The sequence below is a fragment of the Ambystoma mexicanum genome, chromosome 5q (genome assembly GCF_040938575.1).
Source record: "Ambystoma mexicanum isolate Mex_15411 chromosome 5q, UKY_AmexF1_1, whole genome shotgun sequence".
Classification (NCBI taxonomy): domain Eukaryota; kingdom Metazoa; phylum Chordata; class Amphibia; order Caudata; family Ambystomatidae; genus Ambystoma; species Ambystoma mexicanum.
The window spans coordinates 586,812,250-586,838,166 of record NC_090933.1 but is presented as its reverse complement, the minus strand read 5'-3'; the positions used below and the strand labels follow the sequence as shown (position 1 = coordinate 586,838,166).

General features: G+C 42.3%; 1 protein-coding gene across 4 annotated transcripts in view; it reads right to left on the bottom strand.

The window, feature by feature from the left end:
• The window catches only part of RP1 (RP1 axonemal microtubule associated), an 809,829-nt gene that overhangs the window by 728,523 nt on the left and 55,389 nt on the right, over window positions 1-25,917 (bottom strand). For all 4 annotated transcript variants that reach the window (XR_011278606.1, XR_011278605.1, XM_069621057.1 and 1 more), the window contains exon 3: window positions 24,163-24,334. Coding sequence is in view for 2 of the 4 variants with exons in the window: in XM_069621057.1 (XP_069477158.1) it covers window positions 24,163-24,334 (172 nt within the window). In the remaining 2 variants the exon portion in view is untranslated. The remainder of the gene's footprint in view (window positions 1-24,162; window positions 24,335-25,917) is intronic.

Below are 25,917 nucleotides of genomic sequence, written 5' to 3'. Positions count from 1 at the left end.
ATCCTTGTCGCCATTGTTTTATATCATACCTTCTTAATAATAAGGGAAGTCATCCATAAGTGAACTATGTCTTTTAATCACCAATCTCTAACTGACTTGTATACATTCCATATTCCTCCAAAACATTATAACATTCTATTTGTGACCTATTACATTCTACATTTCACTATGTAATAACAATACAACACTGGCGGTAAAATAGGTGTGAGCTGAGAAGCAAAGAGAAGATTCAAAGATAAGACAGAGATTAAGTGCTGAGGCAGAAAAGTGTAACAGAGATGGAGGAAAGAAGACACCAGGGCGAAGAGGAGATGGAAATGGAGGGGATGGTGGGAAAAAGAGGATCTTCATTTCAGAAGGTTTACGGTGGAGGAAAAAAGCTGACATCCAGACCTGGACAGCAGAGAGACATTCTGAAACAGAAGCATGAAGAGAATCAGAATAGGAGGGGAATTACAAGATCTTGGAGACAATAGCATAGACGTGTTTGAAGGATTCACTGAGAGAGAAAAAAGGTATAGTACATATGGAGAATGATAGCAGACCAAGTACAGGACGTTGGTGGACACCGTAGTGCAGAGGGGATGTAGACGAAGAGTGACCAGTTAAGGGCACTGAGTAGGTGTGCTTATAAAGGTAAGAGTGGAACCAGTGGTTGATCAATTTGGAAAAGCTGAGTCCAGTGAGGGCAGAAAGTAAAGTAGGGTAATCAATGTTGTAATGTTATTATTCATTCTTATGCTTAATATAGCTTAACACATTGTACATAATTTTCCACACTGTTGCTATATTTTCCTGTGTTGATTGGAATGGGTCACACCATCACATTCCACCCATAGAACTGTTATTGTTTGCGTGAGAAGAATTTTGCAGAGACAGCTAGAGTGGAGAGCTGGAGGGAGTGGCTACAGCCTTACCTGGATAACTTCCTGAGAATAAAGCTCTTCTTGCTTTTCAACTTTTCCAGCATAATCTGCCTCATTATATTGGCAACAAGCTGCCCTCGCTGCAGCAGGAGAGGGTGGAGGAACGGAGCCACAGAACTCAACAGAAGGATCTGTTTGTTGTGGTGTTGCTCTCCTTGGCTCGGCACAAGTGGTGCTGTGCTGTCCACAGTGGAAGGTCATTGGTTGTCTGGCTATCTGTCAGTTTCAGACTTGGAGTGGCTGCCAAACTTTAAAAGGAGGACTGCTGGTGTTTGTGAGCTCTGGCCATGCTCCCTTGCAGCACCGCTCTTGCCCATGGAGCTGGTGTGGCACATCTTGCAGAGCTACCTGTGGTGAGGTGCAGAGTGTCAGGGGCCCACTTACTCCTGGCCATTTTGGTGGCTATGGGGTGCAGCACTCACATGTCCCATGAAGCGCTGGTGTCCTGTGAAGGTGCTTGTGCAGTGAAGCAGGAGGAGCTTGCATGGAAACAGAAGAGGCTCATGCAAGGGTTTGTGCGCGAGGTCAGCAGGGACTCGAGAAAAGGACCTTGCTATGGCTTGCAATGTCCACAATTTTGGGAGCAAATTGGTTGCCGTGGCAACTTGTATACAACACTGCTCTATTGGGATGAATAAATGTGTCTCACAAGACTGCCAAGTGTGCTGATACAGGCATGGTGCAATTCTTTCACACAGGTTACGGTTAAGCATATTTCTCTTTGCAGCATTTAAAGTTTGATGAAGAGATGTTTAGAGTGGCAGCATTTAAAAATACATAAAGATGTTTACTTTTCTCTTGAGGTCTTTTTGGTTGTATATTTGAACACAGCGTGTAATCGTTTAGTGAGCAACATTCAAATATCAGCAGAAGTCCAGCATGTGGCTTGTGAACACATACAGACACATATAGACAGTAAAGTAGAGTGCTGGGAGGATGGCAAATATTCCAGCAATTATTCATTATCCAGTATTATTTCTCTCTCAAGCTGGTGTGCCACTGGGTAAGTGGAAAGACTGGAAGGAAGATTTCCTTAAGTTCGTTTTGGCTATGTATGGCACAAAATATGCTGGCGACATGCAAGATGCCTTGCTCTACCACTGTGTGGGCAATGCAGGTGTTTAAAAGGCTTCCAGAACCTGTCCAACCACCAGATACTATGCTTGGAACAGCTTTGATGTTAGTATTGCTAAATTGGATACCATTTTGGTACTTTGGTACTCGGGAGAAGAAAAGTGGTGAGATTATTGAGGATTTTGTCACTGCACTTTGAGGCCTAGCCAGTAAGTGCCACTTTGGCTGCTGTCACGATGAGCACGTTTGTGATCAACTGATGATTAAGTGCTCTGACCATAGGATCAGGGAAGAACTGTGGAAAGAGAGGGATCCTAATTTGGACAGAACAATTGAGATTGCCAAACAAGTGGAGGGCACAGCCCAATGCATCAAGCAACTTAGCCTTGAGTCTGAGATGGTAACCACAGAGAAATGTAATGTGGGGTCAGCACAATTTCTGGGGCAAGGAGTCATCGCCAAGAGAATAATAAGTCTAGTTAAATGAAGAACAGTGAAAACAGGAGGGCTAAAGTTTTTGGGAGTAGGAAGGATCATTTTGATGCCCTTAGGTAATACCAGGCGTTATGGACGGGACCGGTTAAGGGAATCCGGGGTCAATAACGGTACCGCAATTTGCGGTACCATTATTACCACCTTCCCCCTTCCCATTGGGCCCTATGGGGGCTCAAAAGGGAATGGGGAATGGCTCTGGTGAATGGGGAATTACCGGTCTCGCCGATCTCGGAATGGACCGGTAATTACTCCCTTCACCAGACCGGAGTCGGACCAATTTTGGAGGTAGCCATGGTGCTAATAGCGCCATGGCTGCCTCCAAACTCGGAATGAGGCCCATGATGTACTTAAGAAGGCAGAAAATAGACATAGCGCTCCTACAGGAGACACATCTCACATAAGGGAAGCTGGAGTTGCTCCAAAAGAAGTGGAAGGGAACCGTCATGGGGGCAACATATTCTGCATACGCCATGGGGGGTTATAATATGGGTAGCACCGCATGTCCTGTTTCAATTACTGCAGTCGACAGTGGAGGCGGATGGGAGGATGGTGGTGATATGGGGATTGGTCGAAAACAAAGAGATGTGTGTAATAAATATGTACGCCCCGAACCAGGATACAGTGACCAATTACAGGAACCTATATTACAAATTGAGCTGGTATATGGGGGATGCGGCGATCTGGGGAGGTGACTTTAATTGTACACTGAATCCGAAGGTAGACTGTTCGGACCGTAAACAAGAGAGGCCCTCCCTGGCAGCTAAAGCATTACAAGCCCTGTTGACAGAGATCCGCCTAGAAAACACATGGAGGGTCCACCACCTACAAGACAGACAATACTCACACTACTCTGCCCCACAGAACTTATATACTAGATTAGACTACATGTTTGCCACACAAGAAGCAATAGCAGAAGTAGTACAGATAGAATATAAGGCTAAGGTCTTATCAGACCACTCTTCACTGGTCCTAACATGGTAATACAGACCCCCGAGAGCTAAGATACCAACCTGGCCACTAAGAGCGGAAGCACTAAAGGACATGATATTTAGGGAGGACTTGAGAGAAGAGATTGTAAGATACTTTGAGACTAATACTAGGAGTATGGAGTTGGCTGGCACATTGTGGGAAGCCTTCAAGGTGGTGGTGGGGGGGATAGCGATGGCTACATCCAAGGGGCTGCAGGGGGGCTTACTAAAAGACCTGCAGCAGGCAGAGGCCGAACTTGAGGTAACCTTGAGCAAGGGAGGGGGCACGAAAGAAGATGCAGAAATTATAAGTCAATTGCAACTGAAATGCGTAGAACATTGGGAAAGACTTTGTAATCTGAATTATAAAAAGTACGTGGAAAGGCAACAGGCGAGAGGTGATAAACCGGGAAGGATGTTGGCATGGTTGTATAAAAGAGAAACCCCCAGACCTGTGATCAGAGCAATAATAGGACAAGATGGGCAGGTAATAGACGCTCAAGAGAGTATTAAGCGGGTGTTTTTAGAATACTATCGGATATTATATGAGGACAACGAGCGATGTGATAGCCGGGAAATACTAGACTCACTGGAGGACATAGGCTTAAAACGAATAAGTGCGGAGGAGCGAGAGGACCTAGACGCCCCGATCACACTAGAAGAGCTAAAGGAGGTGGTAACACAGCTGCCTACCAGCAAGACCCCAGAGGCTGTTAGGCTCCCCAGTGAATTTTATGAAACGTATAAAAGGGAGGTTCTACCCCCGATGCTAATAATGCTAAATGAGGCACACAAGACAGGAAGGCTACCTGAGTCCCTAAGAGAAGCAATTATCATCGGTCTACCCAAACCCAACAAACCAGGCAAAGATTGAGGATCCTTCAGACCGCTATCGATGTTGAATCAAGATAGCAAAATACTTACAGCAGTATTGGCAAACAGAATGAAACGAATCATTAACAAATTAATACACCCAGACAGGATATGTCCCTTACAGGAACATATCCGGCAACTTCAGAAGACTTCACCAGGTCATAGAATATACAAAAGAAGACCCGGATGAAATGGCCATAGTATCACTAGACGCAGTCAAAGCCTTTGACTCAGTCAAATGGCCCTGGCTGATTGCAGTTTTTGACGCACTATGGGATAGGACCGGTGTATCTTAAGTGGGTTAAACTACTATATAGTGCACCGATAGCCCGAGTAAAAACAGGAGCCATCATCTCTACAAAATGGCAGCTGGGCAGAGGCACCAGACAAGGGTGCCCATGGTCCCCGATGATTTACATCCTAGCACTAGAGCCTCTGACAATATGCCTACGACAGAAGTATGGTGAGATTGGAATCAAAATAAAAGGGGAGCCGTACCTACTCTCACTATATGCAGACGACATGCTACTGTATCTGAGATACCCCGAGGAAAACCTCCATTACATCTTGAAGATAATGGAGCGATTTGCGCTGCTGTCCGGTATAGCAGTGAATCCCAAAAAATCATGTATATTCTCATTGGGTAGATATGTAGGGACCCCACACAGCAAATTACCGGTTTTACAAATACCATGGGGGCCAAATACATTCAGGTACCTGAGAATAGATACCTATCACACGGTAGAAGCGGAACACCAGCATAATACTGATAAAGCAGTACAGAAAATTCAGACCCTCCAGTTTATAGCGATTTTGCGATCCCGCAAAATGCCGCGAAAACCGCCGTTTTGTGCAAAAACAGCATCTTTAAAAAAAACAACACATTTTTTGTTTTTTACTTTTTTTAAAAAAAATCTGCAAAAACTACTGTTTTAAAAAAATGATACTCAGGGTGCCAGGTTCTCAACTTTTTTTTACACAAGAAATGAAATGCGCTAATACATCTCATCACTTGCGCCCCAAAAAAGTGCAGCCCAATCCACAAGGGACACATGAATGGGCACATTTTAATGCGCGCCCATTCAGATGGCCTTGGCCTTTTTCACCTCCTTGATCAAATAAAGTGGCGTTTCTGTCAAATTAAATCACATCCCTCATTTTCAAGCAAGATGCACTTTTAAATGTGCAGAAATTGGAGGCATCCCAACGCACACGGGATGTGGGGCTGCCACTGCATGACAGGTTCTTTCCTGACCCTGTCATGCATTTCTTTTAAGGTATGAACAGCTGCTGTGTCGCTTGCATTTCTGTTCCTCAAACAGGATAAAAATGAATTTTTTGGTCGCATTTTACAGCGGCAGGCACCTGGAGGGCCTGTCCCTGTGAAAGGCGCTGGGAGCTTGCAGAACACTGTCGGGAGAGTGATTCTATTCAATGTACTGCCCATTTTGATGACAAAAATCTCTCGAATGTTACAATTTGACCTATTTCGTCCAGTACTATTCAATCGATTTTTATAAATACTGAACATGTGTTGTGGGGGTGCCACCGGCTCCCCATGTTCCGTATTTTTGGTCTAGGGTGGTTGCAGAAGTGTTTTCCCCTTTTACCTCAAAATTGGAGGCGGGGACAGAAAAAAAATAAAATAACAAAAAAGGGACATTGCGGAGTCGGTTCGGACCCGCGTTAGAGGGACGGATCTGGCACTGCAGGGTTGCAGGGGAAGCGGCAGCGACCAAGCAGTTAAGTAGGGGAGGGGGGTGGGGTGGTGGTGAAAGGTACATTTTGGGTTGTTTAGCTAAAGTGCAAATCAATTTGCAGCGAAATTGACTACGGTCAATTCCGCCGCAAATAATTACACTTCGGTCAAACAACCCAGAACACCATTCAAGGCAGCTGGCCAGCGCACAATTTGCGCTACAGCTCAAGCCTGTGGAAATGTGCCGGTCACCTTTGAGAATAAGGTGACCTGCTCATTTCCAAAAATGGGTTGTCTAAAAATAGGATATCCTCCGTTCTTTTTTTAAATGCTCCATTATTTGAGGAACTGGGTCAAAATCTACATTTAAAAAAAATAAAAAAATGGTTACACTATGAGAGAGAGGGAGAGTGATGGGTGAGATGTGAAGTGATAGGCAAGAAAGCAGAGGGAGAGCAGTGGGTCAGAAGAGAAAGTGCTGCACAAGAGAGCAATTAGTGATGCGGTGGGCCAGAAATCTGAGAGCGAGCAGAGGTACAGATAGTAGAGGGAGCGTGTGGTCAGTGAGCCAGAAAGCAGAGAGGAAGCGGTTGGCCAGAAAGAGGCAGTGAGCTGCAGATTGGGAAAAAGTATGAGGGAAGAGTGCAATAGAATGGGAGAAAGGATGCAAGATGCAGAAGCAGCACAAAAGAATGAAGGACTGTATATTGCGGGAGGAATTGTAGAGTGTAAGGTGTGAGTTGGGAGTATGATTTGGAGTGTGGTAGGGGCTGGGCAGTGCAAATTGTGACTTGACAGTGTGACATAGCAAGTGAGTATTTGTATGACAGAGTGAGAGGTTAAGGAATGTAAGTTGTGATGGAGAGTTGGTGAGATGTGTGTTGGATAGAGAGGTGTGTGGGTGTTTGGGGGATTGGAGAACATAGAAGGGGAATATTTTCAGCATTACAATTGATAATGATCAATTTAGTTAATACTATTAAATAGGCATGAACATTAAATCAGAAATGTAGCCAAATCAAACATTGTTCTGCTAAGCCAGAGACATCTGGGACTCTTCCTATTAAATTAATACAAAAGATACATAATAATGATACCCTGGCTCCCTTGTAGACTTGCACTCTGCCTATTTCCTGCAATGTGGCAATCTTACACCCTCCAGTTAATACAAAATGTCCAGCAAAAATGCTGCAATAAATAAAGGTTTGTGCCGCAAAATTTGTCATTTCATGCCGCAAAATTTGCCATTTCATGCCGCAAAATCCTGGAAGGTCTGAAAATTGAAAAAAAACATGAAGTTCTGGTCCAAGCTCCCCCTGGCAATGATGGGTAGAGGGGCGCTGCTGAAAATGGTGGTATTGCTGAGACTATTGCATTATTTTGGGAATATACCATACTTGATAACGGGGCGATTTTTCACGAAACTACAGAGCATAAGTAGGGGATTCCTATGGCATGGGACGAGGAATAGAATTGCCCTTTGGAAGTTGCAAAATATGCATGATAAATGGGGGATAAAACGCCCAACTATGAGAACTATTATGTAGTGAGTCAACTGCAATATTTGGCCAAATGGCTATCAGATGACCACACCTCAGAATTGAGATTGCTAAGATCGGAATGTGCCCCGTTCTTCCTGAAAGAGATGATATGGCTGCCCAAATCAGAGCTGAAAGGGCACTCTGGGATGCTGGTGCTGGGATGGGAAGTATGGCACAAAGCGTGTCAGGTAATGGAGAACCCAACCCTTTGCTCGCCACAGATACCGCTGGTGGCACTTGCAAGAGGAGACAAGCAGCTCATAAAGATAATAAGGAGGCATTGGGAACCGCTGAGTTTTGTAACAGTAGGAGACATATTACAAGAAGGGGAAATAAAGGCATTCGGGGCGTTAACGGAAGAAAAGGGGCTGCATGAAGAACAATATATTACATACAATTGATTGATACGGCGGATTAAAGATACATGGTTGGAAGTAATGCTAGACGAGCAGCCCGACTCTACCATAGAAATGATATACGATATAGCAGAAGGGGGTCATTAGATATCCAGATTATACGAACTATTGATGTCTAGAGCGGGAAAAGAGGTGACACAATTAAGACATAACTGGGAGGAAGAAGTTAGCGAGCCCATGAGAGATGGGATGTGGGAGCAGGCTCAAAGATACCATAAAAAAGTGTCAGGAAACGCTCGACTCCAACAGATACAGTTATATGTATCTCACAGGGCATATATGACTCCCCAAAGAATTGCCAGGTTCAAGAACGCAAACAGCCAGACATGTCCCAAGTGCGGGGAAGAGAATGTGGGGATCACACATATTTTTTGGGCATGGCCAGAAATTGGGACATTCTGGGAAGAGGTAGCCCATCGGTTAGATGAAAAGGGGATTACAATAAACATTGAATCAGCGTGGGCATGTTTGATTCCCTAGGACTAGGCACCTAAAGCATGTAAGCAAATTAAAAGATCTGGCGTATATACTTGCAAGCGGAGAATTGCCATGGGATGGAAGGCATGTAATAGACCTAAAGTAGAAGTGTGGTGGAAAGATCTCCGAAAATGGGCTGAAGCTGAAACTGCAGTGTGGCAAGAGGTGGGTAGCAGGGGAGGGGAGGAAGAAGCGGAATCCCTGACAGCCTGGAAGCATTTAGTAGCCACGTTGTACGGGCCCACCCAGGAAGAAGCGGTAATCCTTGACGGCCTGGAAGCATTTAGTAGCCACGTTGTATGGGCCCACCCAGGACTGGTCGAATGACCAGGATTCAAATGAGCAAACTAGTATAAGTATCCCTGAAGTAAGGACAGAAGCACATGGAGGAGCAAAGTAGGCTTGGATGGGAGGGAGGGCGAAGGGAAGGCAACAGACATGAGAACATAAATGCAATTGGATTTTTGTTTGTTCTTTTTGGTAACATAACGCTAAGCATGGTCGCCTGTTGTATGTTGTTTTTGTTGTAAAATCAATAAAAATTGTTTATAAAAAAAATCTGGATTATGTGAATGTGTGTCTAGTTTTATAAATATTGTAGCCTTTTATGGGTGGAGTTGAGAACCTTTTAACAAGTTCAGTTTGCAGGCCTGTCTAAATTGTTGTCTCCCAGCTGTGGTAGTCAATAAAGCTCTGTTTTCCTTGAAAAAAAAAAACTTTACGAGGAGTTGCAGAGATGTCTTGGTGTGCTGTAAGCTGTGTCTTGCCGTGCTGAAAAAGAACAAAACGGATGTCTTTGAAAATCCTGCTTCCAGTGTCCTCATGTGCTTCAGACTTCCTTTCCTCATCCAGTAGTGCCAGGGCCTAGAGAGATAGTGTTAAGACAGTCTTTACATTATAAAGGGCTGGTGAGCAAGGCAGGAGAAATCAGGAAGCTTACGAGGAAGGGAGTTACGTTTGTGTGGACATAGGAATGTGAAGAAGAATTTAAATGTGTTAAGGGTGTATACTGGTGGCGTCAGTGTTAAGAGTATTCAGAGATAATCTTAGAACTGTTGTGCACTCTGATGCAAATGACCCAGGCCTCAGAGCTGTTTTAGGGCAGGAGGATGACGAGTGGAATGAGTATACAACAGCATTTGCATGCAGAACTCTGAAGGATGTGGAGAAAAGGTACTCAGTGATTGAGCAAGAGGCATTAGCTGTGATTTGGACCACTGACAAATTCAAAGTATATCTGTATGGGAGGATGTTCGTGGTGAGTAGAGATCACACGTCCCTTATTAACATATTCAATAAAGGTGGTTTAAATTGTGTCTAAAGGATCATCATGAAGTGGGTGACAAAGGTTCAGGTGTTGAATTTCATGGTAGAACATGTAGAGGGAAAGAGGAATATGATCGCTGATGCCCTTTCGTGTAATGCTGTTGTGGAGGAAGGTCCCTATACTGATGTGCAAAGTGTCAGGGATATTTTCAGAGTTGATGAGTGTTTGCCTCAAGCGTTCGAAGACAATTAACTTTATTGTAGCAGCCTCTTTCTAAATCTGCCTGCCTCTACTCTCCGCCCTCTGCAACTAATCCAGAACAAGACTGCAAGACTTGTCTTTGGCCTCAAGCCCTGGGACCGTATCTCTCCAGCTCTGAAATTTCTCCATTGGCTCCCAGTGAATGCAAGGATTTAATTCGAAACCCTCTGCATTGTCCACAGGATTTCTGGGGCCTGGGTCCAAAATACCTTCAGCTCTCCCTCCACAAATACCTCCCCTCTCGAGCTCTTCACTCCTCTACTGCAAACTCCCTCAGGGTCAGTTGTTTGTCAAAGAAACGAGCTGGGGGTAGATCTCTGGCTTCAGCTGGGGCCTCCCTCTGGAACAGCCTCCCTGCCACTCTAAAACTTGAAGAGAACCATCTCTGGTTCTGGAAGCACCTCAAGACCGTCCTCTTTGCTTTTTCCTTTGCTCCCCCTTTCCCCTGCTGATCTGTTCGCTATTGGCACTGTGCACCTGGCCACCCGCTGTCCTCCGGGCCCAGGTACCTGCTCACCCTGACACCCTCCCGCGCTTCATCCGGGCCACCCCTTGCACTGGGGTCTGTATCTATACCCGTACAGTCCCCCCTTTTTACTTCCTGCCCTTATCAGACCTACCCTGTCTGCTGCCTTAAACCCAGCACTTGCCAATTGCTGGCTGCACTGCCACTGTTTGTTGCCTTGATTATTTATGTATTTGTTATTATTAATCTGTTTCTCCTTTGCTCCGCACTTTCCACTTCTCCCCCTTCCATGCACTTTTCCCCTCCTTCCTCTCCCATGCACTTGCATGTTCTCAATGCCGCTGGGCCTAGTAAGATCGTTGATTTTGTTCTCCCCTGTTCCCCTCCCTTGCCTTGTCGCGCTCTGAAACACTTACGAGCGCGATAGAAATAAAATATCAATAACAATATCAGTATCAGTATGTCGAGTGTCATGTTATAGAGAGGTGGCGTGGTGATGGAGAGGAGGTGCTGACCAACAGCTCTTTGGCTATGATGAAGAAGTTTAGGCAGATCAAGGATGAATAGTCTGTGCATGGAGAATTTATTTGCAGTAGTGAGTGTCTGTTAGTAGCACAGGCTATGAAAGCTGTGGTGGTGGAGTTGGGACGCAAAGGGCACATTGGTATGTCTAGGATCAAGTCAATCATTAAAGCTGATTTTGGTGGACTCAGATGGATGTAGACATTAAGCAGCATGTCAAGGACTGTGGGAGTTGTAGTGACAGTGACTAAGTATTGAAACCAAGAGTGCCCCCCATGGTTGTGCCAACTGTCTTGCGTATTCCATGGGAAGTTACTGCTATAGATTTATTGGTTTCTTTGAATCTTCCGATGGTGAGAGACAGTTACATTATTGTAGTTGTAGACATGCTATCCAAGTGGCCGGAGGTGGGAGTTTTGAAGAAAATCACCACCAACAATGTCATTACAATTTTTGAGGGTGTGTTTTTGAGGCAAGGGTTTCCGTCTACAATTGTCAGTGACAAAAAAAAATGCATTTGATGGAACACTTTTCGTTGGAAAATGTTCAATGTATTTTACTTTTGTTGGAAAGCTTTCGATGCAAAGACTATAATCCTTCAAAGGCTATGGGCCTCAATACGACCCTGGCGTTTCGGGAAATACGGTACTGATAAGCATGCCCGTACCGCCATACTATGTGTTGTGGTCACGGGTGCCTGTCTGCCCGCCAGGTCTGACCTGGCAGGCAGACAGGCACCCGCGAGCACAGCACGTCCGATGTACCGGCAGCACTCTGAAAGCGCTGGTGCATCCGACGTCCCCATCCCCATTCATTCCTATAGGGCCGAATGGGGATGGGAAGGCCCTTGTTGCCGGCACCCGCAAATGGGCAATTACCAGGTCCGCCGAACTCGGCATGACCCGGTTCTTGCCCATTCACGGGTGCCGGAAAAAAATGCAACTCCGGCACAGCTTCCAACAGAGTTGTAATGAGGTCCTATGTCTCTTTCCCACTCCTTTCTGAGGCCTCTCATCCCCCATTTTTTTACCCTTAAAAACACACCCCAAACACAATTTACCATTTACCCCACACATATATGCATTACATGGAAAAAATGTAATTGGAAAACTTTCGATGGGAAAAGATTTGTTGTAAACTTATTCGATAGAAATACTGCTTACCCCTTTCAAGAGGTCCACTGATGACAATGGTGGTTAGTTCCACCATTTTAATGACAAGAGCGATAAGCTGGCAGAGACAGGGAAGCAAGACTGCCTGGCATGGAAAGGGGCCATAATTAAAATATTACAAGACCTCTCAGCATTTATATTTGAAAAGCGAAGACTATGCAAACCGGTCCATTTTTGGCTAAAGACAGAAGGGATCCAATATATAGATGGGGATATCTATTTTTGTTGATTTTTTTTAATTTAAGGGAGAGCAGTACTTTGTGAACAGTACAGATCCAATCCCAAAAAGCCTACAAATGCTTGTCTGTTGTAGTATTTAAAAGTATTCTAGGTGCAGAGACCATCCCGCATAATTTTCTTGAGGCATTAATTGTGGGTATCCATAAGGAAGAAAATGATATGATGATTTCTTTGTTAAATTTAGATGTCAAGATTCTTACTATGATATTGGTGTGCAGACTAGAGTTGTTGTTTCCTAGACGTGTACACCTAGATCATGGGACTTTCATTAGAAAAAGACAGGATGCTGACAACCTGTGTAAAACATTAAAATCAATAACTTCACTAGGAAGTAGCATGGCTGACTTGGTCATATTCTCTTCTGGTGTCAATAGGCATTTAACTGGGTCAATTGTGTATTCATGAAAGTGGTTCTGAAGAAAATGGGTCTAGGGCAGACATGGATGAAATGGATTAAAACTCTTTACTATTGCCCAGCAGCAATGGTGATGATAAATGGAAGTATGCCAGCTACTTTTACGCTATATAGTGGAAGAAGAGAAGGATGCCCCATCTTCAATCCTCTATAAGTCCTTGTGATGGAGCCTTTGGCATTGAGCCTCAGGAATAATACAAATATAGAGGGAATCAAAGTGAATTAGAGGAAATGTAAAGTTAGTCTTTTTGCAGGCTATATGTTGTAAGACACCCAAACTTTGTCCTTTATTTAATGGATGAGTCCAGAAGTGTGGACAGAATTGAGGCTTTAAAATGATTCTTATCAAATAGACTGCCTTTCCAATGGCTAATGTATTTGAAAGTGATCAGGAATAATTGAAAGGTCTCCAATTTAACATACAGGAGTATTGAATCAGATATCTGGGTGCATATTTACACTGAAGGAAATGAGTGATCATTACAAAACAAATGATATGCACTTTTGGGGAAGATTGATGAAGGATATTAATACATGGGAAAGGATATCCTTGTCACGGATGGCAATATTAAACACTATTAAGATGACTATTTAATCCAAATTCTTATTTATATTGCAAAGGTTTCCAGTGAGAGTACCATTTTCCGTTTTAAGTTTAGTCCCAAAAAAACATTGATGACGTTTTTGTGAAAGAACAGCAGACCAAGTATCACATATGCTTAGTTTGCCAAAGGAAAGAGGAGGAGTGGTCTTCCCAGACTTACAAACATATTACAGAGCAGCCCAACTGAGAGTAATGGTAAACTACCTGGATCCACTTAATACAAAGCAATGGTTACATTTAGAGAATTCAATCTTGGCTCTGGTATCCCTAGTTGAATGGCTTTGGGTGCCACAGGCTAGGCTCCTTAAAAGGCTTCTAAACCACTGTGTATTGGCCAAAATACAATGTGGCGTATCTAATATCACTCTTCACTGAATTGGTTATTGGCACCCTGCCCCCCATTAAGGGACATGATCTACCAACCTCTGAGATTTCAGGATTTGTATGAAGAAGAGTACGATCCGGGCAAATGTGGGTGGATGGAATGGAAAAAATATGACTTGCAAACAGCAAGGGGCTCTGCTAAACTAGTGTTCTCTGTCTGTGTATACATATCTACAACTCAATGATGCACTAACTAACCCCGGGTTGGGATAGGAACCTGCAAATGGAATTGACCCCCTTCGAAAATCTCATAATGACAAGAATGAGGTTAAGGAGATATGTATGTGCCATGTATTACCATTGGCAGAATAAACCATGGGGGCAATTGAAGGTGGGGTGTAATGAGGAATGGATTGAGATATTTTAGCTAATGTGTGGGGTTTGATGTGCCGCATGGCCTATCAGTCATTTGTGGCATTACAATATGAAATGCAAACTGTTAAACTGTTAAACTGTTAAACTTTTACAAAGATTCATTTTACTCGATATCACCTGTCCAATATGCTCCTGGGCGTCAGTCAAAACTGTTGGATAAGTACTGTGATGTTACTTGAATTTATGGTGGCAATGTAAATATATTCGGTTGTTTTGGAAAAAAGGTTTTGGTGTAGATAGGAGAATCTGAGGATTTACTTGTGCTCTTTGGGGCTTGAAAGTAATATGGAGAGGAGCATACGCTGTATCATAGGGCTTGCACTATGTTTCTAATGACTAGGGAGTGTGTGGCGATCTTTTGAAAAAGACTGCAATGACATTCCAAAGGAGAATGGCAGACCAAAGTATGAGATGTTTTCAACATGGAGAGGTTAACATACATGTTAGATAAAGGTAAACATATCATAGAAGAGGAAAGCTACAGTTTGTTTGGACAAATATCATATCTTGGAGAATTAGATTTTATTATGTTCTGAGATCATTGTGACCACACATTTCCCATCAATGTTTGTTATTCTTAGAATATGCGGTGGTAGGGGGTAGTGATGGCGATTAATGTATTGGACCTAAAAAGCAGCATTTGGTCTGTAGAGATAAGCAAATCCTGGATATTTGACCAGGAAAAATGTTAATAAAGTTCAATTTACAAAAAAGAGGGATGCCTCCCACATAACTTCAAAACTAATATGCCTACATTAGGAATTACTTTGAGATTGTGGGAAGTGGTGAGAAAAGCTAGACAGGGTCATGTGAATACTTCAATTGAGGATAGAGCTAAAGATGTCAGTGAAAAAGTGGAACCAAACCAATGTATTAAGAGCAAAGTCCTTCCCCATCAAGTCCCCTGAGTATGGACTGTAATGTTGCGGCATTTATCAACATTATACCAAAACAACTAAATTGGAGATGAATGCAAACAAAGGAATTTAAATGAGCTGTTTAGCAAAAATGGGAAGTTAACTACAAAGATAAATGAAGGAAGGTGGGCACCACTATAATACATAAATTAATCTATCACTATCTAAACATATTTTTACAAACAGTGAATGGTAGTTTTATGGAGCAAACAGGTACAAAAGCGCTTAGCACAAGGGTATGTATTGTCAGAAGAAAGGTTCAGAGAATCCCCTGGACTGACCCGATGCTCCATATTGTCTCAAATAATATTCTAATAAGCCTTCTGCACTGCATACTGCATTCTAATGATTGAATAAATGAGGATTGAGGTTATATATTGAAGTACAAAGAATATTATTTAAAACAATAATGAAGAGACAATTAACTAAATGCTGCTCTGAACCTTTCTTTAAGTTAACTAAAAAGGCCACAAGGAATGGGAGCACCTCATGATGTAAATAGAGGAAAGAATGGCATATGAATAAAAAAAATATTTAGAGTAAATTAAGCAGCTAGAAATAGAGTCCCTGAGAGTAACACCCAACAGCTCTTCTACCAGCAGCAGCACTGTTACTGATCTGAGTGGTAAGCCCTGACAAAACAAACTCCCCATAGGTCTAAGTTTAGGCAACTGCCTCTAAGCTTAGCTGCACCATGAATAAGTAGAGATTGAAAAATGGGAAAACCGAGACTTTATTGCCCGCTCAGAGAAAAGATGATATTTTAGCTTTAGCATCAGAAAAAACAATTGATTATGCACACATCGTAGAGGTTTTATTTATTTACAAAGATCTGGCAAAGCCAATAAATCTAGCTTTATAAATGTAGACAGTAAAACCTTTATATTAAACAAATAAAAGCTTCACCCTACAGTTACAAATCCAGAACAATTGGCTTTTCCATGGCTTGTTTTTTACCACTAAATATCATATGATATGTCATTCATAACGTACCTGTGCACAAGTGTTTCTAGGCGCGATAGATTTCCAATGGGTTCTACTTCATAATGCCTGCCAGATTGCTAAACTTCCTTTTCCTTTCACTCTGAAGTCTTACTGGTGTTTTAATTTCTCTAATCAGCAACTATCGTGCATATTCCAGTCATCAGCCAGGTCTCATTTTCATACCAACAAAGCCCTCTTGTTTGGATTGGACACTGTTGCTTTTCACTCTAAATCAGGCTCCAGTTTAACACAGGATGGATTACAAAGGGCTGCACGGTGACAGTTGCATGAAGTCACCAGTATACTGAGAATAAACACGGTCACCTTAACTTTGACATTTTTCATACATTGGTCAATACATACGTAAACACCTAGCCATTCTATTTTGGAAATGTTTGTTCAGTATATTACAGTGTGCGAAATATCACAAGCTGCTTTAACAAACGTGATGGGTGCCACAGGGTGTCCCAATATGAGCAGCCTTGGATACATTCAAGAAAACAATTACAATGTTGTGTATGGCTTACATACGAAGCCATTAGCACATCGAGATGTGTCTACATGCTGTACCCTCCTGCTAGGACTTCACTTTGGAGTTATATATAAAGCATAGTCCTCTGGTGTGACCTCCTAGCAGGGAAATAGGGCTTTCTGATTCCTCGGGTCTTAGGTGGTATGGAGCTAGGGTGGGAAGGGGGTTATAATAGTCACATGTGGAGGAGGGAGGCCGGGGGAGGTTGTTTGACCCAGGTTGACTACGGTTCACTCATTTCTTTATGTATTTATTTAGTTATCCATTTGAATTTGTAAAGCACTTTTACCAAAGCGGTGAACATGACTAAAAAAGCAGAACATGCCGAATATGTAAATAATTAACAGCATTTAATGCAAATTATACCATGAAAAAGAAAGAAGATGGTTTTAAGCGAAGGATGTCAGGTTAAAAGTACGAGCAAAAGGAACAGAAAAAATAAGAGCATCAGTATTTTTTTAATTTATTATTCATTTGTTGAATTTAATTTAAAAATGAGACAACATGTTAAAGAACAATATCAAAGACACAATGAAACTCAAGAGACCCTCAATTTACAAACATAAATCTGATTGAGTATACCTCTCCAAATGTTTATAGCATTTCATCCAAGCAGCCCTATCATTAATTTCACAAGAAATTAATTGAATTGGAAATCAGACCATGCAAGATAGCACTACAGTCCTATTACCCCTCTTTCACAAAATCCTTTAACCAGGCTCTAGATTAACTAGAGATAATTGACTCTTGAAGAGTACGAAATTATGAAAATATTTCCCCCATCTTAAAAAAAACCCCAAATACTATGATATTTATTAATCTGTCTTCTGCTTGTATAAACATTGTTAAAAAAGTAATACTTTTCTCGAAGCTCTTCAACGAATACCCCCCTGATGGGGCTCAAACTATCAGTCCAATGGCAGGCAATAATTTAGCATGCTGTAAATTCTGATTTAAATAAACACAGAGAACAGTCAGCATTGCTTTGTTATTCTTCTTGGAAAAACCTATAAACTAGAATGGAACTCCCCAGCTCAAACCTAGCCCAAGAAATGATGCCCAAGTTCTCCTGTATGAAGCCCCAAAAGCCTTGTAATTTAAGACAATGCGGTCCTTTCTTGCCACCCCATGGAGGGCATCAATGCTTGTGATTTGGAAAGTTACCATTCGACTGTTGGGGGGGGTATAAAAGTAGTAGAATTATCTAAATCTTGGTATAGGTTAACAATTTGATATCTCTGCTCACATCCCGAAAAGTTATGTCTAGCTGTAAGTATAAAATGCAGAAATAACCCTCTTTCCAGATTGTCCTTGCTAAACATCATGTTGCATAGCCCAGGAGGAGCAGTAACAGATTTCTACTAAGAACATCTGTACTTCGAGGTATGTATAAGATAAATTCCCATGTAGCCCACATTTATGTATAGATTGTCTAAAATAAATACTGCTCCTGTTGGCCCACACTTGGCAGTGAATACCATATCCAAAGATTAGCTGCCCAATTTTGAAAATTGTGCTTTCAATTCTTTAGGCAGACCTTCTTGAAGGACATTGGATCCCCATAGCTGTACTACCCCTGGAATGTAGCCCTTTCAATTTGTCAAACAGGAACGTCCGGTTGTAGCACTGAAAGTTTCAAAGTGCAAACCCTCCATAGTCTTAAAGCTTCTGCGAGAGAGACTTTTTTTGTTCCAAATAACAGTTGATATCAGAATATTTAATGGAGTATGTTTTCTTTTCGTTAAATCGTTAAAGCCCTGAACATTTAATATCATGTTGGTGAAACATTTGCACGCTGTGATCTCAGAAGCTTGGGTACTTCTTTATTTCATTCTGTCTTTTTCCCTCCCTCCACTTCCAGACCCCTGAAATGTGGATGATCCTACTTCTGCTTTGATTGAGTCATTGAGATCATCTTTGGATCTCCTGTATCCTGCCCAAACCTTTGTTCCATGCAGAAAAAAAGCCTCAACCTTGGATTACTCCATCCATTCGATCAGTATCGCACAGAACATACATGGAAAATAGCAAACCACTGTTCAGTTTTGGATGCTCTTTCAGCTCTAAATTCATTCTATGACAATTTGCTTTTTCTTGCCAAAAAACATGTTTGTACCTCATTGATTACTTCTTTGTCCCTGCATTCCCAGCACCTATTTCACATCGTTGATCAGATGTTGGCTAACCTGACCTGACTACTCGATCTCACCAAAGTTGACTGCTTCTGACTATGTTTTACACCTCTAACATAGATAATTTACAAACAATGTTTCCTTCTGCTGATTCTTCTTCTCCCTTAAAGGCCTTCCCCTTCCTCCTACCCCTTTTTTAATGCTTTCTCCCCTATCTCAGACTCTGATATCAGTCTTTTCCTGTCTCAACCACATCCATCTATTGCTCCGTCCGACCCCCTTCCAGCTGCTATTATTCCTTAAGTTCACACTCTTTTGACTTGATAAATCAGTACTATTTGTAATCTTTTGTTGATTTCTACCATTTTCACTTCAGAATTCAAACATGCTATGGTGGTTCCTCTATTAAAGAAAACTTCTCTTGACCTTTCTACTCCTTTGAACTATCACCTAGAATCTTTATTACCTTTTCTCTAAAGTATTCTGGAAAGAGCTGGCTAAAAAGACAACACTCTCGTTTTGTTCATTCTCATGTCCTTCTTCCCCTCTTCCAATCTGGTTTCAGACCTTCTCATTCAATGGAAACAGCGCTTCTTCATGTCTCAAATTCTATTCTTATGGCTCAACGCTCTAAACTGTCCTCTGTGCTGGTGTTATTAGATCTCGGCCACTTTCAGCAGTATTGATTACAATATCATTCTTTCTACACTTTCTATGATAGGAATTTCGGGAGTCGTTCACCGATGGTTTTCGCTGTATCTCTCAAATCGAACCTAGGCAGGTCCTCCATCTTCTGCTCTCCCGCTAAGCTCTGTTGTCCCCCAGGGCTGAGTTCTAGGACCCTTACTCTTTTCTTCATACCGCTTTCCAAAATGATTGCTTCCTTTGGTTTCTCTTGGCACTTCTACGCAGATGATTCTCGTATTTTCTTCTCCTTTTCATCTTTGTCTGAGTTTCTGCATTCTTCCCTTTCTACCTGTCTTTCTGTCCTTCATCCCTGGATTCTTTTACAATCACCACACCTCAACCCTTCTAAAACTGAGGTTTTGTTTTTTCCTTCTTCTTCTACCTCAATGTCTCCACTACCTAATTATATTTTCCTTCCTCCTTTTTTTTCTGCATCTGCTAGGAACATTGGGGTCACTTTTGACACTTCCCTCTCCTTTTTTCTAATATATCAGCTGTTTCTAAGTCCTCTCATTTTGCTTCATAAAATGTCATTCCATTTTAACCATTCATGCTACAAAGATTCTGATTTCTTCTCAGGTATTTTCCTGACAGATTACTGCTCTGCACTTTTGGTAGTAGCACTTCCAAATTATGCTTTCATTCCTCTGAAATCTATCTTTAACTCTTCTTTCTTCGTCTTCGTCCTCATCCTCGTTCTTCTATTCTAGCCGCTCTTACTCCTCTGGCTTATATTCTGCTATCAGATCTTGTTTAATTTTCTTTGTATTGTTTTTAAATATCTACATGGTCTTGCTCTGCTTTTTCTCCACTTGTTTCTATATACATTCTATATACATTCCTTCTCACTCCTTGCATTCTGCTTCTTCATTTCTTCCGTATGTATGCATTCCGCATACGCCCTGTGCCCAATCCTGTTATCTGGCTATTTTGCTTTTTTAGCCCCCAAACATTGGAACACTCTACCATTGCATGTTTGTTCTGTCCCACTCTGGCAATCTTCTATACCCTACTTAAGACCACGTCATCCCACTTTCTACTTCCACTTGACTGTTATGTTTTATTGGTTATTTCATGTGCATTACGTATTTTTGTTCAGTTTCATTTCTTTAAAATAGCACTTTGGCGAAAACGCTTAAACTATGTAAATACAAATACAAATAAAAGAGATTTTAATCAAATATACGGAGCCCATTATATTTAAGGGAGGTGTAACCAATACTTTAATAATTCCTCAACATTTGTAAAAATTCTCTCAAAATAAATTCTGCCAACAAATAAAAGGTAGCATGCGCTCCTCTCCAGAAAGAACATGGCATGATAACCTGTTCTGAGATGAGAGTTTGCAGCACACGCTTCTTGCTCACTGTACCTTTCACAGATGTGAAATATCCATTTGCATATCAGTCTTTGTCTCGCGCACCTGGGCAGTCCAGCACCAAAATGCTATGGCAATTCCTCTCTGAACAAGAGTACCAACAGCAACCCCATACACGTGTTTCAGCCTTGTTGGGCCTCATCAGTGAGGTGAAGCTGTGCCTCTCTGAGCACAGCGAGCAGGCAGTCCACGTCTGGTTGCCCCCAGGTAACTCAGGGTGCCCAACCCCAAGTTCCTTGCAAATATTTCAAAAAAGGTAGCAGGCGCTCCTCTCCAGAAAGAACATGGCATGATAACTTGTTCTGAGATGAAAGTTTGCAGCACACACTTTTTGCTCACTTTACTTTTCACAGATGGGAAATATCCATTTGCATATCAGTCTTTGTCCCGCCCACATGGGTACATTGAGCAAAACATTTTTAAAAATGGATTCGATATGTTGCAAAGCCACGTGTGTCGACTGCTGCTTCGCTGGTGTGTTTATGTTTTATGAAAGAACACATATGCAGGGTTCGAAATTGAGGGAAGCTGGAGGTTATTTAGCCCCTGCTTATAGCCCAGAAGAGCCTGACTAGCTTAACATCAATATCTAGGAGCTACTCTAGCCTCCCCAAGCCAACTGAAACCAAACAAACATGCCTATGTGACATAAACTGCATTTGGGACAATCTATAAATAAGCATTAGGACACATCTATACGACATATAAAGCATAAGGTGTCACAAACGTAACATTTTGTCCATTATTTATAAATTATATGGAAGTTAGATTTGTGGAACGCTCTGTACAATCTCTTAGTTCCCCAGTTGTAGCTCCTGAGCACTGGTTAATGCAGGATAACCAGGAGCTGTGTTTAGCTCCGGTTTATCCAATTTTAATTTCGATCCCAGCATATGAAATGTGCCTGGTGTACCATATACAGACACCAGTATAAAACATACAGAAAAGAAAGAAGATCAAATGGACTGCAATCTGTTATTCTTCATAGCATACAACAATCTTTAAAAATGCTCTAGCGCTTTTTCCAAGGAATGATTTTGTGCATGATCACTTCTATTACCACATGATAATTTGATATATATATTTTTTTTAATCTATTTAGCCAATGACATGAAATAAAACGGAGACAACACTTCATATTGTGCGGGTCAATACACGCTGCCTTACATTCAAAAAGTGATGCGAATGTGTGCCTCAGATCACCTTTGTGAGATAATTTACAAAATACAGTAGTGCAAATCGTGCGGTGGCTGGGCGTTTCCATGCATGGTAAAATGCAACCCCTATTTACAAAGGAGAGGCATGTTTCCATTCGTGGAAACACCATGCGCCGCTGTGTGCCTGAAAGGAAGTGGTGCGAGGGTGCCCTATGCAGAGAAGGATGATCCCTCATCCACACTCGTGAAAGCATCATTATGCACAGCAGAGATCCCGCAGGCATTACTACCCCTTGGAATGAAATACACCTGCATTTTGTGTTGCATGTTGGATCTTGCCATGCCAGGGGCTGCACGCCGTTTGTGCTAGTACACAACCCACAAGAAATGTACAGGTTACGTTTTGTGAATTTGATGACATGCACATTTCCCTCAATCTGGTATCTGTAAAATGGCAGCCCCCTGCACTTCTTTCAGATGCACAAGTCTTCATGAATCCAGCCCTTAGTGTGATGGCATTAAATAAGTGGTTAGCAGATTCCATTGTGACTGTTGCAGGCTGGGTGCGTTGTGTCTATTACTAGAGGTTTCACAGGATTCTCAGGTTTGGTCTGTGCCGGTCAATTTTCCATGAATAACGGGTTGCTTTTTCAATTGCTACAGCTTGATTTCAAAAGCCTGCATGGACTTGCACCCCCTATACTTTTATCGCCTTCCCCAACTACTCTGCTCCCTGACCCTCTTCTCCAGGTCACAACCTAATCTCTCCATCCCAGGAGCACGCTGTGCCTCCTCTCAATACCACTCCTTTCCCCTCTAACTCCCCTTCACTGGATCAGTCTTCCATCCCAAAGGTAAATCATGTCTCCTATCTAATCCTCTAAATCTGCACTGAAGCTCCACCTCCACAATCAAGCAGGATCTCACGCTACCTACTCCCACATCGCTCCCTCCTTTGACGATCCATAACCAAACTCCACGACACACAATAACTAACCTTTACAGAGCCAGTCCTCTCAGACTAACTTCTGCAATGTCTGTACTGTCCCTGTTTCTGTCACACGTATTCCCACTTTCCCAGTCGTTACCAGCTCACTATTCCCCGTTATAACGTCACGTACCTGAATCAGGATTGCCCCACTTACTGTGGATTGCTTTGTAAGTATTTATTGATGAAACATCAGTTACCTCAATAAATAAACACAACTACTTTATGTTGTCCAGCACAAACGTGTTTTGGGAGAGGTACACATTGGGACTGATTTACACCGCGATTTTTGGATGGGATTGTGCCTCTGTAAAACGGTTTTCTAAATCAGGCCCCCAGTTCTATGACTTTTCACCAATATGTCACTGTTATTTTTTTTACTATCATAAAAAGGGCATGAGACTATATATAGGTCCCAAGTAGGATCCAGTCTCATCCAAAGCAATGTGCCTTTGGCATGTCTTGCCAGCTAGATGTGCAATGCACTCATGCAAATCAGATTGGATTGAAAGCTATTATTATTTGTACTCAGTTTGCTACCATATGTAAAAAGAAGCGATTTAGATATTGAAGCATGTTTCTAAGCTCATGCAACTGGTCTCTGCACTCTCAATCTCCCATGGTGATCAACACTCATCCACCCCCACTAGCAGGTACAGGTAGTAGACATGCGCAGAACCACTGTGGGTCAATGCTTGCCTTTTGTGCCTCATGCCTGTGATTCCTCAAGACCAGGGTTGCCGATATCAGTGGCTCAAGCTACGGTTTCTTGCACTGCCCTTTCCTCAATGTACCTAACACCCATTTGCCAGCTGCTGTCATGTATGTAGGAAAGAGTTCAAGCCACTGTCTTGGCTGAACACTGCAAAACCAAACATTATCCTTCTGCATATAGTGGAATGCAAAGGGAAACATGCAACATAGAACGCTGTGAATGGGAGCACTTGCATGAAATGCAGGTGTGCAGGGCACAGTTTGCTCGTCTCCCTCCAATGGATCCAGTTATCTGCATAAACAGAGTATTCACAAAAGTTTGCACTTACCCTCTTGTGCCTTGCATGCCTCGGGAGGAATTGGTGGACATGCCACTACACTGCGAAATATGTCACTCAACAACATGGAAATGTACGAGTATGCACGCCTATTTATCTATGGGGCTTCTGGTGTCATCGGCCAGCTGTTGGGGAAAACGAGTAAATCAAAAGAACTCACGGTGTTGTCCTTCTGCCTTGTCTTTTGACTTCGGGAGCACTCGTCTGGTAATCCCTGGTAATCGCAGAGGTAAGGACTCCTTTGCTAAATCATAATTTCCTGGTTTGAAGGGTTCTCTCCCCGCAGCCACGACTGCTCCGGAGCTTAACAGTAGCGCCTGGATACCGAAGATCTAGAATAGACAAGACGAGAGGTTCCAAGCAATGCGGCCATTAATGGTTTAGAATTGACTCAACAAGGTCTGCAAAAATCCTTCAAATGGGTTTTGGATGAGGGTTTCCTTAACAGATGCAACTATATTAGTTCCAAGTGTGGGTTTTTTTAGCTTTAAAATACGTTGGTATTAATTCTCACCCAAGTAGCCAATATTGTTTTACTACGTTGCCATTTTTGTGCTGTAATTAGATTATTTTTCCTTCAGCAATGTTGTCTAGTTGAAACGCCATTGTTTTACCAATTGTTGTGTATCATCAACTATTTTCGTTGGGGTGAGGCATGCATGGTCTAAGCTCCCCAAAGACAACTGTCCTACTTTTCAAGCCCCTTTTCCGACCCTCTCATTATGTCTATGTTCGGGACTTCCCCTTGCTTCAACTTCTTGTCTCTTGCCTCCACCACCAACCCTCCAAGTCCAACACCTTCCAGAAGCCCTTCTTTGTACTTTTCGGGTCTCTTCTATCTTCTCGTGAAACTCTGCCTCTTGCTTCACCATTAAAAAGTCATTTTTTCATTTTCCTTCTGATAAATTATTTCCCTACTAAACATAGAGAGAAATCTCGGTGGGCCAATGGGTGCATGGAAATAAAGAGTGCCTATCATAAATGTAATGCTACATACCAACTTTCTATTTCTTTAAAAATCCATATAGCTATTTCCTTTATAAAGGTGTCAGATATTCTTTTATTCAAGTAATTGTAAAATTACAAGCCAATATGGACATATTGCCAATATCAAACACGTATCTGCTTTCCTCCATACAACGTGACCCATAGGCCTCCTCCCTCGGACCCACTGGGCTGTGCACACATTTACGAAAGAAATGCAACCTACAACTTAGGATAGCTGGACAGGCCCATACCAAATGTTTCAGTGTTACCTTAATTTCCGGATTCTTACACAATCTACAGTGACGAAGCTATGATGAATAGTTAACCGAGCTCCTAAAAATTCAAGTGTCTCCAATATGTTAAACCTAGACTCAAAATAGACCGACATTTTAAATAACTGTGTCTAAAATCCCTATTTGAAAACACTTAGAGCTTGATTTACACAAATATTTTCAATGAGACTCCTTGGTAAGTAATTTACGCTGGTATACCAATGCCATCTTTGGCTTTATATTTCAGCTGTTTCAGATTGTGTGGAGAGGAGCAATATTTTTGCCAAAACGTATTCACATAAATATATATTTTCCCAGTGTGAGTATAATTTTATATTATGTTTAATTGTGAATGGATGTAGTGGATTTTCTTCGCTTTTATAGTACTTTGTACAACACCAAGGGGGTCATTACGAGTTTGCCGGTAGCCATGGCGCTATTAGCGCCATGACTGCCTCCAAACCCGGGTCCGGGTTCGGTGTCACTGAATGGGGACTTATCAGGACATTCCGACCTATGTGGACCCGGTAAGTCCCCATTCAGTAAACCATTCCCCATTCCCATTTGAGCCCTGATAGCAAATTGCGGGCCCGTTATTAGCTCCAAGGTCCCTTAACGGGTCCCGCAAAGAACGGCTGGTCAGACCAGCCGTTCCT